This window comes from Sapajus apella, unplaced genomic scaffold (assembly GCF_009761245.1).
Source record: "Sapajus apella isolate SASKATOON/1434 unplaced genomic scaffold, GSC_monkey_1.0 scaffold57, whole genome shotgun sequence".
Taxonomy (NCBI): Eukaryota; Metazoa; Chordata; class Mammalia; order Primates; family Cebidae; genus Sapajus; species Sapajus apella.
This window is the reverse complement of record NW_022436997.1, coordinates 4,803,113-4,815,361: the sequence shown is the minus strand read 5'-3', so window position 1 is coordinate 4,815,361 and position 12,249 is coordinate 4,803,113. Positions and strand designations below refer to the sequence as shown.

The following is a 12,249-nucleotide window of genomic DNA, read 5'->3' as shown; positions in this document are numbered from 1 at the left end:
AAATTGAAAATAGGAGAAAAGGTAGAAAGAATATGAAGCAGTGTCTACACTGCAGGTCCTCAAGTATGGCATAAAAGATGTCCATTAAGTCTGAAAACAGTGACCTGCCTATGGTAAGCACCCATTGCATATTTGTGCTGTGAAGGAATTGGAGTTATAAATGATACATGGCTTCAGCTGTTACCAATACATATGTTAAAGGCAATTAAAAAAACAGCAGATCTTAAGATTTATTTCATCATAATCAGTGCAACCTCAAAGGACAAAGGCTTAGGAAGAAAGGAAACATTACTGAAAAAGGTGTTTGCTGTTCAAAGAAACTGTTAATAGGATAAGAACCTCAGTGCACAAACTTATGAGAGAACCTTTTAGTATATATACAAGAGACATACAACAGATGCTGCAAAATTGCAGAAACATTTGAGAGCCATGAGAGGAAGTGGAGATAGATAGACATATAAAAGCATTGACAAATTATCACAATCACAAAATAATCCTTGAAAATTAAGGATTTTATATATATAGGTGTTTTTTTTTTTTTTTGAGATACAGCCTTGCTCTGTTGCCTAGGCTGGAGTGCAGTGGCACAGTCTTGGCTCACTGCAACATCCACGTCCTGGGTCCAAGCGATTCTCTGCCTCAGTCTCCCAAGTAGCTGGGATTACAGGTGTGTGCCACCGCACCTGGCTAATTTTTGTCCTTTTAGTAGAGACAGGGTTTCACCATGTTGGCCAGGATGGTCTCGAAATCCTGACCTCAAGTGGTCTGCCCACCTTGGCCTCCCAAAGTGTTGGGATTACAGGCATGAGCCACCGTTCTGGCCTGGAAATGGCTATTTTCTTGTATGTGATCACAAAATATGATGAAGCTAGAAAGTTAGTAATGATGGTAACCAAGTCTCATCCATTCAGCTCAGGCTTTTGTCAGATTATTGACTTGATCACAGGATTATTTTCTTCCACATGGGAGCTGGAACTACAGGTATGCACCACTATGTTTGAATAGTTGTTGTTTTTAAATAGACATGGTGTCTCACTATGTTGCCCAGGCTGGTCTCAAGCTCCTAGGTTCAAGCAATGTCCCAAAGTGCTGGGATTACAGGTATCAGCCACTGTGCTGGACCTCTAGGCTAATTTAAACCACTATAAAAGAAGTGATTAATGAAAAGGGAGCAACAGGAACTTTGGACAAAACTAAAGATGTTATATACTTTTGGATTGCAATTATAATCAAGGGTTATGAAAATGGTCCAAGTTAGGGACATAGCAGTTCTCACAAAGCTTGAGAAAGAGAAGACATTCCATTAATTTGAGACCCTAAAAAGGAAGATAACCCAAAAAGACCATTGATTCTCAACGGGGCAATTTGACATGGACTTAAAGCCTTCGGTTGACATTTGAACGGAAAAATCCCTGAAGATAATATTTAAAAATGTGTGTGTATGTGTATATGTATATATATATATGTATTTTTTTTTTGATGCCTTAAAAGCACATTGAAGAAGTAAGTCTGTGTTAGACACCGAATTGATTTAGTTGAAATTAATCTTCGTCAAAGTGCTCTTCAGACTAAGGGAGTTAACCAAATTAGCTAAGTAGTAACTGAAACACATGATTGGTGAGAAGGGGTAGCAAAAAGGCACTCATCGATTTACTCAGTTTTCCTAGTCCTGGAAAGTTAACTGTCAGGGTTTTATCATTATATATTTAAATATCATAGAAAATTCAAATAGAAAAATACATAGAAACATGTAATAGATGTCCACGTATTCACTATTAGGATTGAATATAAACGTTTTGCCTTGTTTCACATTTAAAAAAAGATTTAAGAATCACATAAGGAGTTTTCTCATTCTTTTACTTTGCAATTTATTATTTGAAAGAAGAAACAATTTTTTTTATATTTATCCTTTTTAATCTATATGGCACATTTGCTTCCATTTAAACTGCTATATTCCAATGTGTGAGTAAATCAGTTTGTTTATTCTTTCAAGCTCAACTTTTTGCTGTTTTTAATGGGTATAGTATTTTTAATGGGTATAGTGTTCCAGAAACTGTTGATTCTGGAACAGTGTTCAATAGAAATAGTAGCAGAGTCATCCTTGATTTGTTTCCGAGTTTAATGAGAGGGCTTCTTACATTTAACTCTTTGGTAAGATGTTGGCTATTCTTGGTATATTTATTTTATCAGGTTAAAAAAAGTCTTCAGTGGCCAGATGCAGAGGCTCATGCCCATAATTCCAGCAGTTTCAGAGGCCGAGGCTGGAGGATTGCTTGAGCCCAGGAGTTCGAGACCAACTTGTGCAACATGGCATGACCTCATCTCTACAAAGAAAAAAAAAATTAGCTGGGAAAGGTAGCACATCCCTGTAGTCCTAGGTACTCTGGAGGCTGAGGTGGGAGGACTGCTGGAACCCAGGAGTGTGAAACTGTAGTGATCCTGGGCTAGGGAGGAAGACCTCATATAAAAAAAAAAAAAGTCTTCTGTTAGTTTTTTAAAAGTTTACATGATGAATGAATATTGAAGCCTACCCCCTAAAAAGAAAAAATTGGATTCTTTTGATCTTACCTTGTTTCCCTTTTCATTTTACATGTAGAGCGTTAATAACTAGGCATAGTGGTATGCACCTATAGTTTGAGCTACTCAGATACATGGGAGGCTGAGGCAGGAGGATTGTTTGAGCCCAGGAGTTCAAGACCAGGCTGAGTAACATAAGAGACTTCATTCCTTTATAAAAAAAAAGTTTACATAGCAGATCTAAGGCAGCTGTCTTTAGAAGGGCCTTAGGCTTGCAAGGTTGGCCCTTTGCTGATGTCGGAGAACAGAGCTTCTGAAACAATTCCTAACTAATGCAGATGTTTCACCGTGTCTAGACTATTTCTACAATGTAATTCATGGTGAGCACCTGCTTTCTTTCTGGAAGTCTAAAATTTTGGTAGTTGCAAGGCAGGAATTGCCCTTGTGACGAACTCGCAATAAAATCCCTAAACTCTCAGTCTGAAATGGGCTTTTTAAAGCTGCATTTTTCCTGCTAGAGATAATACTTGCATGTTATCTCTGAAAGACTTAAGATCAGCTAATGTTTTGGGTTTTAGATATATGATTTAGGAAGTGATTTTTATTATAAACTGGACATCAGTTCTTGTTACAAATCCTATAATGGGCTATCACATTGATGATTTATATGAATTTCTAAATCTGTACTCATGTAATGGTATTTTGTAGTTAGATTCTGGATAAATGGGAAACATGAAAGTATCCAGGGAGGAGGTGTTTTAAAAAATGAAAGCATTACATTGTATTTTATGCTTTTAAGATTAGTAGAACTGTCAAAACTGATGAAAGATTTAAATAGGAATGAGATACATTATAATTGGGGATGAAGACTGGCAGTCAAGTTTCCTGAGTTACAGCTCTCACTAATGGTGGCTTATTGAATAGCTATTTCTGTATTTCTGTATTTTTTTTTTTTTTAATAGAGACAGGGTCTCTCCATGTTGGTCAGGCTGGTCTCGAACTCCCAACTTCACGTGATCCACCCACCTCAGCCTCCTAAAGTACAGGGATTATAGGCGTGAGCCACCGCGCCCTCTGGATATTTTTTATTGTTAAAATGTGGTCAGGTCTCCGTTATCTCTGCTAATTATAGGAATCATAATAATGCCATTATTATTAATGTTTTTTGCTATTCTGAAAAGGAAAATTAACCTCAGAGACTATTTTGTTTATAAATTATAGCAAGTTGATTAAGTGTACTTCTGGATTCTGAATATAGTTCTGCCTTGAATAAATTATGTGAAATAATGTTCATGAATAAACTGACATTCTGAATCAAATTAGTTTAACAGAATAAATTGTTTAGAAGGACCTATTAGTGATCTTTTCACCTTATTATTGTTATGTAATTTATTATTTTTAGAATGTAACACTTAAGTTTCTAAAAATTGCTTTCAATTGATTATGTATGTTACCCCTTTTTTGGGAAGTTGGTATTCTTTATAAGAAATATCTGTACTTGATGAAGTCTTTATTTAGTTAGGCATATCACATAAAGAAAGTGTCCTTTCTCAATAGCTCAGTCACTTAATGATTTAGGATATAGTTAAAGTAGCTTGATCATCTTGAGTTTTCTGCCTTCTAGTCAACATGCAGAGCAGTATTAGACTAGGTATAGTAATTTAGGAGGGTGAATCTATCATCCATAATGATGTAACCATTACCCCATGCAGGTAAGTGAAGATACAAAATATATACAGCGTTCTGTTGATATGTGTTTATGTTACATTTACTTTTTATCCACAATATAAAACAATTCACTTTGGGAGGCTGAGTAGGGAGGATCACTTGTGCTCAGGAGTTTGAAACCAGCATGGGCAACACGGTGAGACCTTGTCTCTATAAATAAAAAAACAAACAAGCAAAAAACAATTGAGATTTGACCATCTGTGATAATGACTATAGTAAAAATAATTTCATTTTCTCAAAAAACAGTAATAGCACCTTTATTTATTGTGTCTGAAATATTGTACTTTAATCACTAGGAGCAAAACAAAACTTCCATCTTTTAAATGTATATGTTTTAGAGGAAGAAAAATAGTGTCCAAAAGTTTGAAGAATACATCTGTTACTTTACAAATGAAAGTACAGGATCCAGGCTTTACCATTTCGTTGGGCAGAACAGTCTTAACGTTGTTTTATTTCCTTCCTTAAATGTTTTATAAATGACAATAATAAACAACAGAATTATGATAAATGCTGAAATTATTCAAGGCTTTCAAACTTACTTAAATGTTATCATTGACATCACCAAACATTCCTCTTAGCTATAGGTTTTTGTGTAAATATCTAATATAGCTTTTATAAGCATAGCTTATTGCTTTGATTCTGTGTTACCATTGAATTATGTTATAACAAGTGTTTGGTAATATATTGTAAATTTGTTCCAAATGCTACATGGGTAGCATCTTTTTTATTAATCACTTTGGTTTGCTTACAGCTAAGACTGTCAAAACTTTTAGATTTGTCTAGAAACCAAAGATAGCAAGTAGACTAAATTAGTTTTTGCCAGTGTAAAATTGAGTGCTAAAACAGTATTGATTTATGTTCTGTAAATCTATTTTCTGTCTTTACAGTTACACTTTTTGCCAGAAAAATAGTAACACATTTTTAAAACTAGATTTATCTTTAAGTAGTTTAACTAAATGAAACTTTTATGAAGCAAACACTGCTCTTCCTGAATGATAAGATTTACATGTATAGTCTGAAAGTAAAATTGAAGATTTGTGACCAAGACTTCATTAATCAGGAAGCGAGAAGAAACTTCTGTTCTTGCCAAGAATCAAATACATAGGCATATGCAAACTCTTTTACACGCATACGTATACGATTCTTTTTCTAAACTCAGTAGTTCAAATAAATTATATACAAATGCAGTTTGTCTGAAATTATAAATTACTGCATAGCTTATATTTGTTTTGAAATGCTTATTGTCTTTTTTTTTTGAAGAATACTTTTTAGTAATAGAAATCTAGTGCACCATGCAATTATATTAGCAGACAAATAATGATATTCTGTTCAAGTATTTATTAGTTTAGCTCAGTTCTATTTTAGGCTCAGGGAGGAGTTAGAATTAAAAGAGTTGAGCTATGGCCTTTAACTTGAGGGAGTTTAGAGGAACGAGATGTGAGGTAGTTGACAAAATGCAACCCCATATAATCATCCAAAGTGTTACTGGAAAAACAGTCTTGTCTGTAGTAGTGCCAGACATTATTCAACACCTATTGAAAAATGGTGATGTCTTCTAATTTACATGGTTTTGTAGTTGGATCTAGTTGAAAGGCCCTTGGAAGAAAATGAGAGAGCAATCATGTTTATACTTGGTTTTTATTTCAGGTGGTTAAGTTAAATTAATGAGATAGGGCTTTATTCTTTGAGCTTTTCTTATGAAGTAAAATTGCTTTATTTAGCATTATCTTTATAAATGCTAATCTTTAGTGGTTTTCCCAACAGATTTTCCCACAATTAATTGTTTCTTAAATCACTTTAGCTTTTAAATGACTTTTATTTTTTCTTACCACAAAGATAATACACATCTTCAACAGTGGTAGAATATTGTTAAAGCACAAAGAAGACTATGAAAGTCACCCCAACCTACCTACCACCCAGAGATGATCAGCACTAGCACTCTAGTTTATATGCTTTCAGTAAATTAATAAATGTATGTGTGTTATAGATGAATATGTGTACATTTATTTTAAAATTAGAATCATACTATATGTGTGTATTTAACGGAATCTTGCTTTTACAGTTAATGATGTCTCAAAATTGTTCCAGGTCATTTAAGATACTTCTACCACATGATTTGTAAAGGGTGGAGGGTTTTGTATAGTGTGGATATGTCATAATTGATTTCAGCAGCCCTCTATGGTTGGATACTAACAATGTTTGAAATTCTTGGTTAATTTTCTATTGATTTGAAATGAAAGTGAGGATATTTTTAAAGTTGTTTTTAAGACAACTTACTTGATTTGCTCATATCCTGTATTTCTAAGTTATCAGTCTTAAGGTATGATAGACATGATGGAAGTTGGTTATTTAATAGCCAGCAAGTTATATATATTTGTATTGAGAGTGTATAAAGATTAGGGAAAATTGACCAATGGCAGGAATCTTTTGTTTTTTTTTTTCCTCTCTTTAGCTTCCTTTTGAATGTCACTCCTACCTCTTTCCCTGAGGCCCCAAAGCGCTTGGGCAGAATGTCAGAGTATACATGCATTTGTTTTCCATTATGTCTGTAACCTTTCACATAGAATGCCTTTCAATAAGTATAAATAGACATTGAATGAATAAATGCTAGCTTCTATTGACCATTCACAGCTCTAGCACTCAAGGAGCTTATTTGTCTAGTAAAGCAGAGAAAAATACAGAGCGATGAACTCTGAGTTCTCATGATCATGGAAGTCTATCTATTTACAAGGATCACTGTCTGCTTTCAAATTTGTTTTCCTTGATTATCTTATTCTTACACAGTGCAGCAAGTTGGCTTACTTTTGGCTCTGTCCTTGATACTTTTATTAAACACTTAACTAATCTGAGACATGTTTCTCAAACACATATTTTTGTTCTTCCATTAAATCTGACAACACATGATTAGCACTCCAAGAAGTTTCTCGGGTGTGTTGTTATTTGGTTCTCGTGGATTCTTTTATTTGAATAGCTTGTAAAACTCCTTGCTGCTTAATTCTTGGAGAAGTTAGGACTAAATGATGCCATTTTTTTTTTCTGTGAAAGTGGACTTTTCTTCCAAACTCTTTGTGACTTCTTGTGAATTCTGTAAGAAACCCGTTTTCCTTTAAAAAGAGAGAATGACTATTTTTTTTTCCTATTTCTTGACCTATCCTGTTCCTAGAATGGGTATCCTAGTGAGGATTATTTCTTCACAAGCAATTGAAACAGATTGTCCTACTTTTGCCCTGCCACTTAATGGAATGCAGATTTTCTCTCTGGAAAGATCTAGGTCACTGACATTTCAGACCCAAAATGAAATATAAATTGTTATGCCACCTGTGTTTTAAAGTTCATTTTTGGTCTTTAGTATCTAGAAGTTCCTGGATTGATGATAACTAGAAGTTACTTTGGTCTGATGAAAACCACCCAAGTATATCTACATTGTTATCAGCACCTGTAAGAGATGAAGTGCCATAGGTTATGGGCTAATTAGAATCGCTTTTTCAACTTACATAGTGCTTTATAGTTTTAAAAAATTAATAAAATTTTAAATATGATTATTAATAATTACTAATTATTTCACCTGCATTGAGCAGTAAAGGTAAATGGCTTAATGGTTTGAAGAACCAGAAGAAACTGTTAGCTGGAGTTTAGTGAGTTCGTTGGAGAGTTGAAGGAGATTATTCTGAAGAGGAAGGCAGAGATGGATCATTTAGCCATTGTGATAGCTAGTTCCAGACTTTTTCTGCTGCCTAAAGTCCAGCCAAGAGCTGAGTTTGTCATCTCTAAACTCTATCCACCTGCTCCGTTGCAATAGAACAGTCAATTGTATTTTGTGCTACCTAAAGTCCAGCCAAGAGCTGAGTCTGTCATCTCTAAACTCTACCCACCTGCTCCCTTGCAATGGAACAGTCAGTTGTATTATGTGCTTGGACTCTGATAAGTAAGCGCTGTGCTAGTCTCTTAAGATGGCCCTCAGTGAAATATGCCTTCTCATAGTCACACTCTTCTACATTATATCTGTATTACCCTGTATTCCACATTATATCTATATTACCCTGTTTAAACTGATATAGTGCACCAGAAGTGATGCTGTGTCTGTTCCAGGCAAAACGGTGTGACAGCCTTTGTTTCTTGACGTGTTGGGAACATTAAGCTATCATGTAAGAAGTGCAGCTATTCTGTTGGAGTGACCATGTTGAAAAACCACTTAGAGAGGGAGCAGCACTGAGAGTACATGGGGAAAGAGAAGCCCTACCACCGTAATATCCCAGCTAAGCCCACCCTTTATCACCAATGTGTTAAACATGTGAATAGAGCCAGCTTGGATGTTCTGGCTCCAACCATCAAATGCGTGCATATTATGACTAGTGATGAGTGAGACCAAAAGAAAAAATTATTTAAATGTCCCTCAAGATGATTTTGCCAAAAAAAATGAGAAACAATAAAATGAATGTTGTTTTAAGACACTAAGTTTTAGGTGGTTTGTTATGTAGTAATAGGTAAATAGGACAGGCAGCTAGGAGACATCTTGAGTGGTAACTGTTTGATTCTGTGGAAATTATAAAGTTAGCTCAAAGAAATACACAGAATTTTTGCTGTCAATCTCAAAGTCAGGTACAGGAGACAGACATGCAAACAGTTGCCATAGCATAAATGGCACCTTTAATTTTGCAATTTTTTTTGCACTCAACAGTCTTTCCTATGAAGGCATACAGATTTTCTTATTCTTTTTGATTATAGTATTTCATAGCATATGTGTACTCTAGTTTACTGAACAGTTCCCACTATTGATGGACATTTTCATTCTTTTGTGTCTAATTTTTCAGTATTGCAAGTAATGATGCACAAATGTGAATTTCTCTAGGATAATTTAAACTTGTTTCCATAATGAGTGTGCCAATTTTAGTACTGCCATGCTGTCCATACATTCTTTAGTAGATCTTACACAATTGAGACACGTCATATTTAGTATTCAAATAGGAAAGCTACTCATATGCTATATGGGAGGTAATATATATTAGCAGCAGACAAATTTGAGAGCTAGTGAAAATGGCTTTAGAACATTTCTAATTTGTTTGGATAGTTTTGCTAAAGGAGGAAAAAAGTCCCCACCACATTCTCACACATCTAAATTTACCATTGCCAGTTCTTTGCTCATAGGAAATTAGGAATGGATCAACTATTGTATAATAAATACAAAACTAGTATTCAACAAATGACGAAATGAGTTTCACTTAAAACTCTTAGTACATCAGTAGAGATAAGATCGCAACGACTGGTATTAAGAGTACAGGCTTTAGAGTCATAGAGACCAGGATTTAAATCCTAGCTTGGCCACCTCGTAGTAGTAGTTGATAGTCATCTGCAAACTGAGGTCAAAGTTGTCTATGAAATAGAGTGGTTATAAAAAGTGCCTATAATTTGGCATGTAAATAAATGTTATTTTTTTCTCCATTCCTCTAGGAAGTATATAAACTCTTGTTACTAATTTTTACTGTTACTTTGTTCATATAAGCAAAGAATGTAAAGTGACCTCTTATATTTTCATTTATTTTAAAAACCAATTTGGAGCATATTGTAGAGTAAGAATAGAAGCTTCTAATGACTGCATGAAATAACACCACCTGTTATATTTTGCATCTATTATTTTATTTGAATTTTGGGAGTAAGAATGGAAGTTAATACTTTATTGATGTGGGTTCAGAAAGGACATAGTTTGGAAATCGAGTATGAAGGTTGGAACTCTGGTCTTCTGGCTCCTACCCTCACAAGTCTTTTCTGTAGGTCACATTGCCTGATCTTCTTTTGACTTCCTTGTGACCATTTCCATGTTGCTAGCATATTTGTCTATTATTCCACCAGAGCCAAGAAAATATTTAGTTTCTGCTTTTTGTAATCATTCTAAGCATTTATTAATAACTTGTTATACATTTTCATATATAAATTACCTCAGGTAAAAGGAAATCATTATTGGAAGAAAGCTAAATTGATGATTACTTTTTTTATTACAATGAATTTCAGACTTTTTGTATGACGTTAGCATTTTTATTTCTGAAACAGTGTGACCACATAGTTGTGATGAGAGTTGAGGAAGAGAACAAAGATTGATTGTGAAGATTTTTAGTTCTGGAAGAGAGATAAAATTTGTGACAATATTTGCTGTCCTTATAGGAATGCTGTCATGATATGGAAAATGAAGCGGAAGAAACTGATATAGATAAGCTACTGTGTAAAGCTTTGATGTCCAGTTTTGCTTTATACTGTCAATTTGTTTAGAAGGAATGAGAAGGGTGTTAATTTTTAACATTACAAAAAGTATGATACTAAAAATTAAAACCTCAAAACATGGTTCTAATTTGAGGACTTTGGATCTTACCTGGAATTCTCTATGGATTTGAAGTCGATGAATTATTATTTCATTTATAAAACTAAGGGTAGATTGGTACCTAAGACCTCACATGACTATACCAACTGCTACTCTAGAAAGTTGAAGTCTTTTATCATCGTTTCCTAAAATTAAAGCATACATGCATATGTGTGAGCTTAAATGCCTTATTACCTATAACTGTCATTTTTCATGTTGTTTAGATACATTGAAAGATGGGAAGAAAAGAGAAAAAGTGGTTTATTTCCCATTCATGGAACTATTGTTATTATAATTCCATCCCTTTGTAATAGTTAAAATATAAGAAATATAGAACATGGAGATAATTTCAGGAACAACTTCATTATTCTTTAACATGTCAAAATAGGACAAATTGTGGACCTTTTAAAAAAATTTTTCTTTAAAAAAAAAAATTTGCCTCTTGCCAAGTTTCTTAGTTGCATATGGCTTCTAATGTATATAGGAAATTATCATATGTGAAGCTGATATTGCCCTTCTGATATTCGTGGTCCTTCTTTCTACTAGATCTGTATTAAAATTTTTGTCATTGTATTTATTCTGCAGCTCACCAAAGCTCATCGACAAGGACACATGGTGAAAGTAGATTGGCTGGACAGATTGACATTTAGAGAAATAGAAATGATAAATGAGGTGGGTTTTATCCTTCTTTTTTACTTTAAACTATTTTCTGTAAATTTCTAAATTAACAATTTTTTGATAAGAATTGTTTATTGTTAGGTATCTCACAAATGTAGGATTATCAGGGTTAACCCCTGTAGCTGGGAATTTCTATGCTAATAACTGGAAAATTTGGGATATCTGTCTTCCCTGTGTTTTAGCATAATGTCAAACCATGAAGTAGGTAGTAGATATTCTAAGATGTTCTAAATATCATATGAATGAAGCCTATGCAGGCTTAATGCCTCAGTGGTGTGTTCTCTGTCATATCCGCTCATGTTCAAGTCAGTGTTGGATAAATCTTCCATCACGCAGTGCTAACTTTTCGCTTCAGTTACCATAAATAATTTCGATAAGTTTTCTCTTCAATTAATTTATTGTTTCTCTATGTACTACATATAGGACACTGCACCCTCTATAAAATTACATGATATAAGTGATTTTTTTCTTGACCTTGTATATGAGCCAGGGTGTATGTTTAAATAAAGATGGCTTCAACAAGAGTCCTGCCAAAAGTTGTAACAAGTAAAGTTTCCTTTTTTGTATATTTCCTCTAAAATATGAGGTGTTAGGCCCAATATTCCATACCTAGAGAACAGAAATAATAATTACATTAATCAAATTAGGAGAGAAGAATATCAGTTTGTGATTTGTCTAATTTATAATGACCATAGGGCACAACTTATTTAATTTATATTCTCCAAATGATTTTCAGCAGGTAGAGAGAAGTTTTTAATTTTACTGTCAACTATTATAAAAATTAGATTTTTGTATTATTCTTGTTTTAATGAAGGTAGCGATGTTTAACAACATTTACATTCAATTGTAGTTTTTGGTATCTTTTCTAAATTTATTCATAATACATTCTTATATATTTAAACTGGAAGAAAGGCTTACTTTTTTTTGATTTTTGTAATAGTCACATTTCAAAAAGTTGTTACTTATAATACTAATAT

The 12,249-nt window shown here is 33.8% G+C and overlaps 1 protein-coding gene across 1 annotated transcript in view; it reads left to right on the top strand.

Annotated features, from left to right (window-relative positions):
- The window catches only part of PIK3C3 (phosphatidylinositol 3-kinase catalytic subunit type 3), a 126,533-nt gene that overhangs the window by 25,453 nt on the left and 88,831 nt on the right, over positions 1-12,249 (top strand). The window contains exon 5 of the mRNA XM_032245263.1: positions 11,180-11,266. Within this exon, the coding sequence (XP_032101154.1) occupies positions 11,180-11,266 (87 nt within the window). The remainder of the gene's footprint in view (positions 1-11,179; positions 11,267-12,249) is intronic.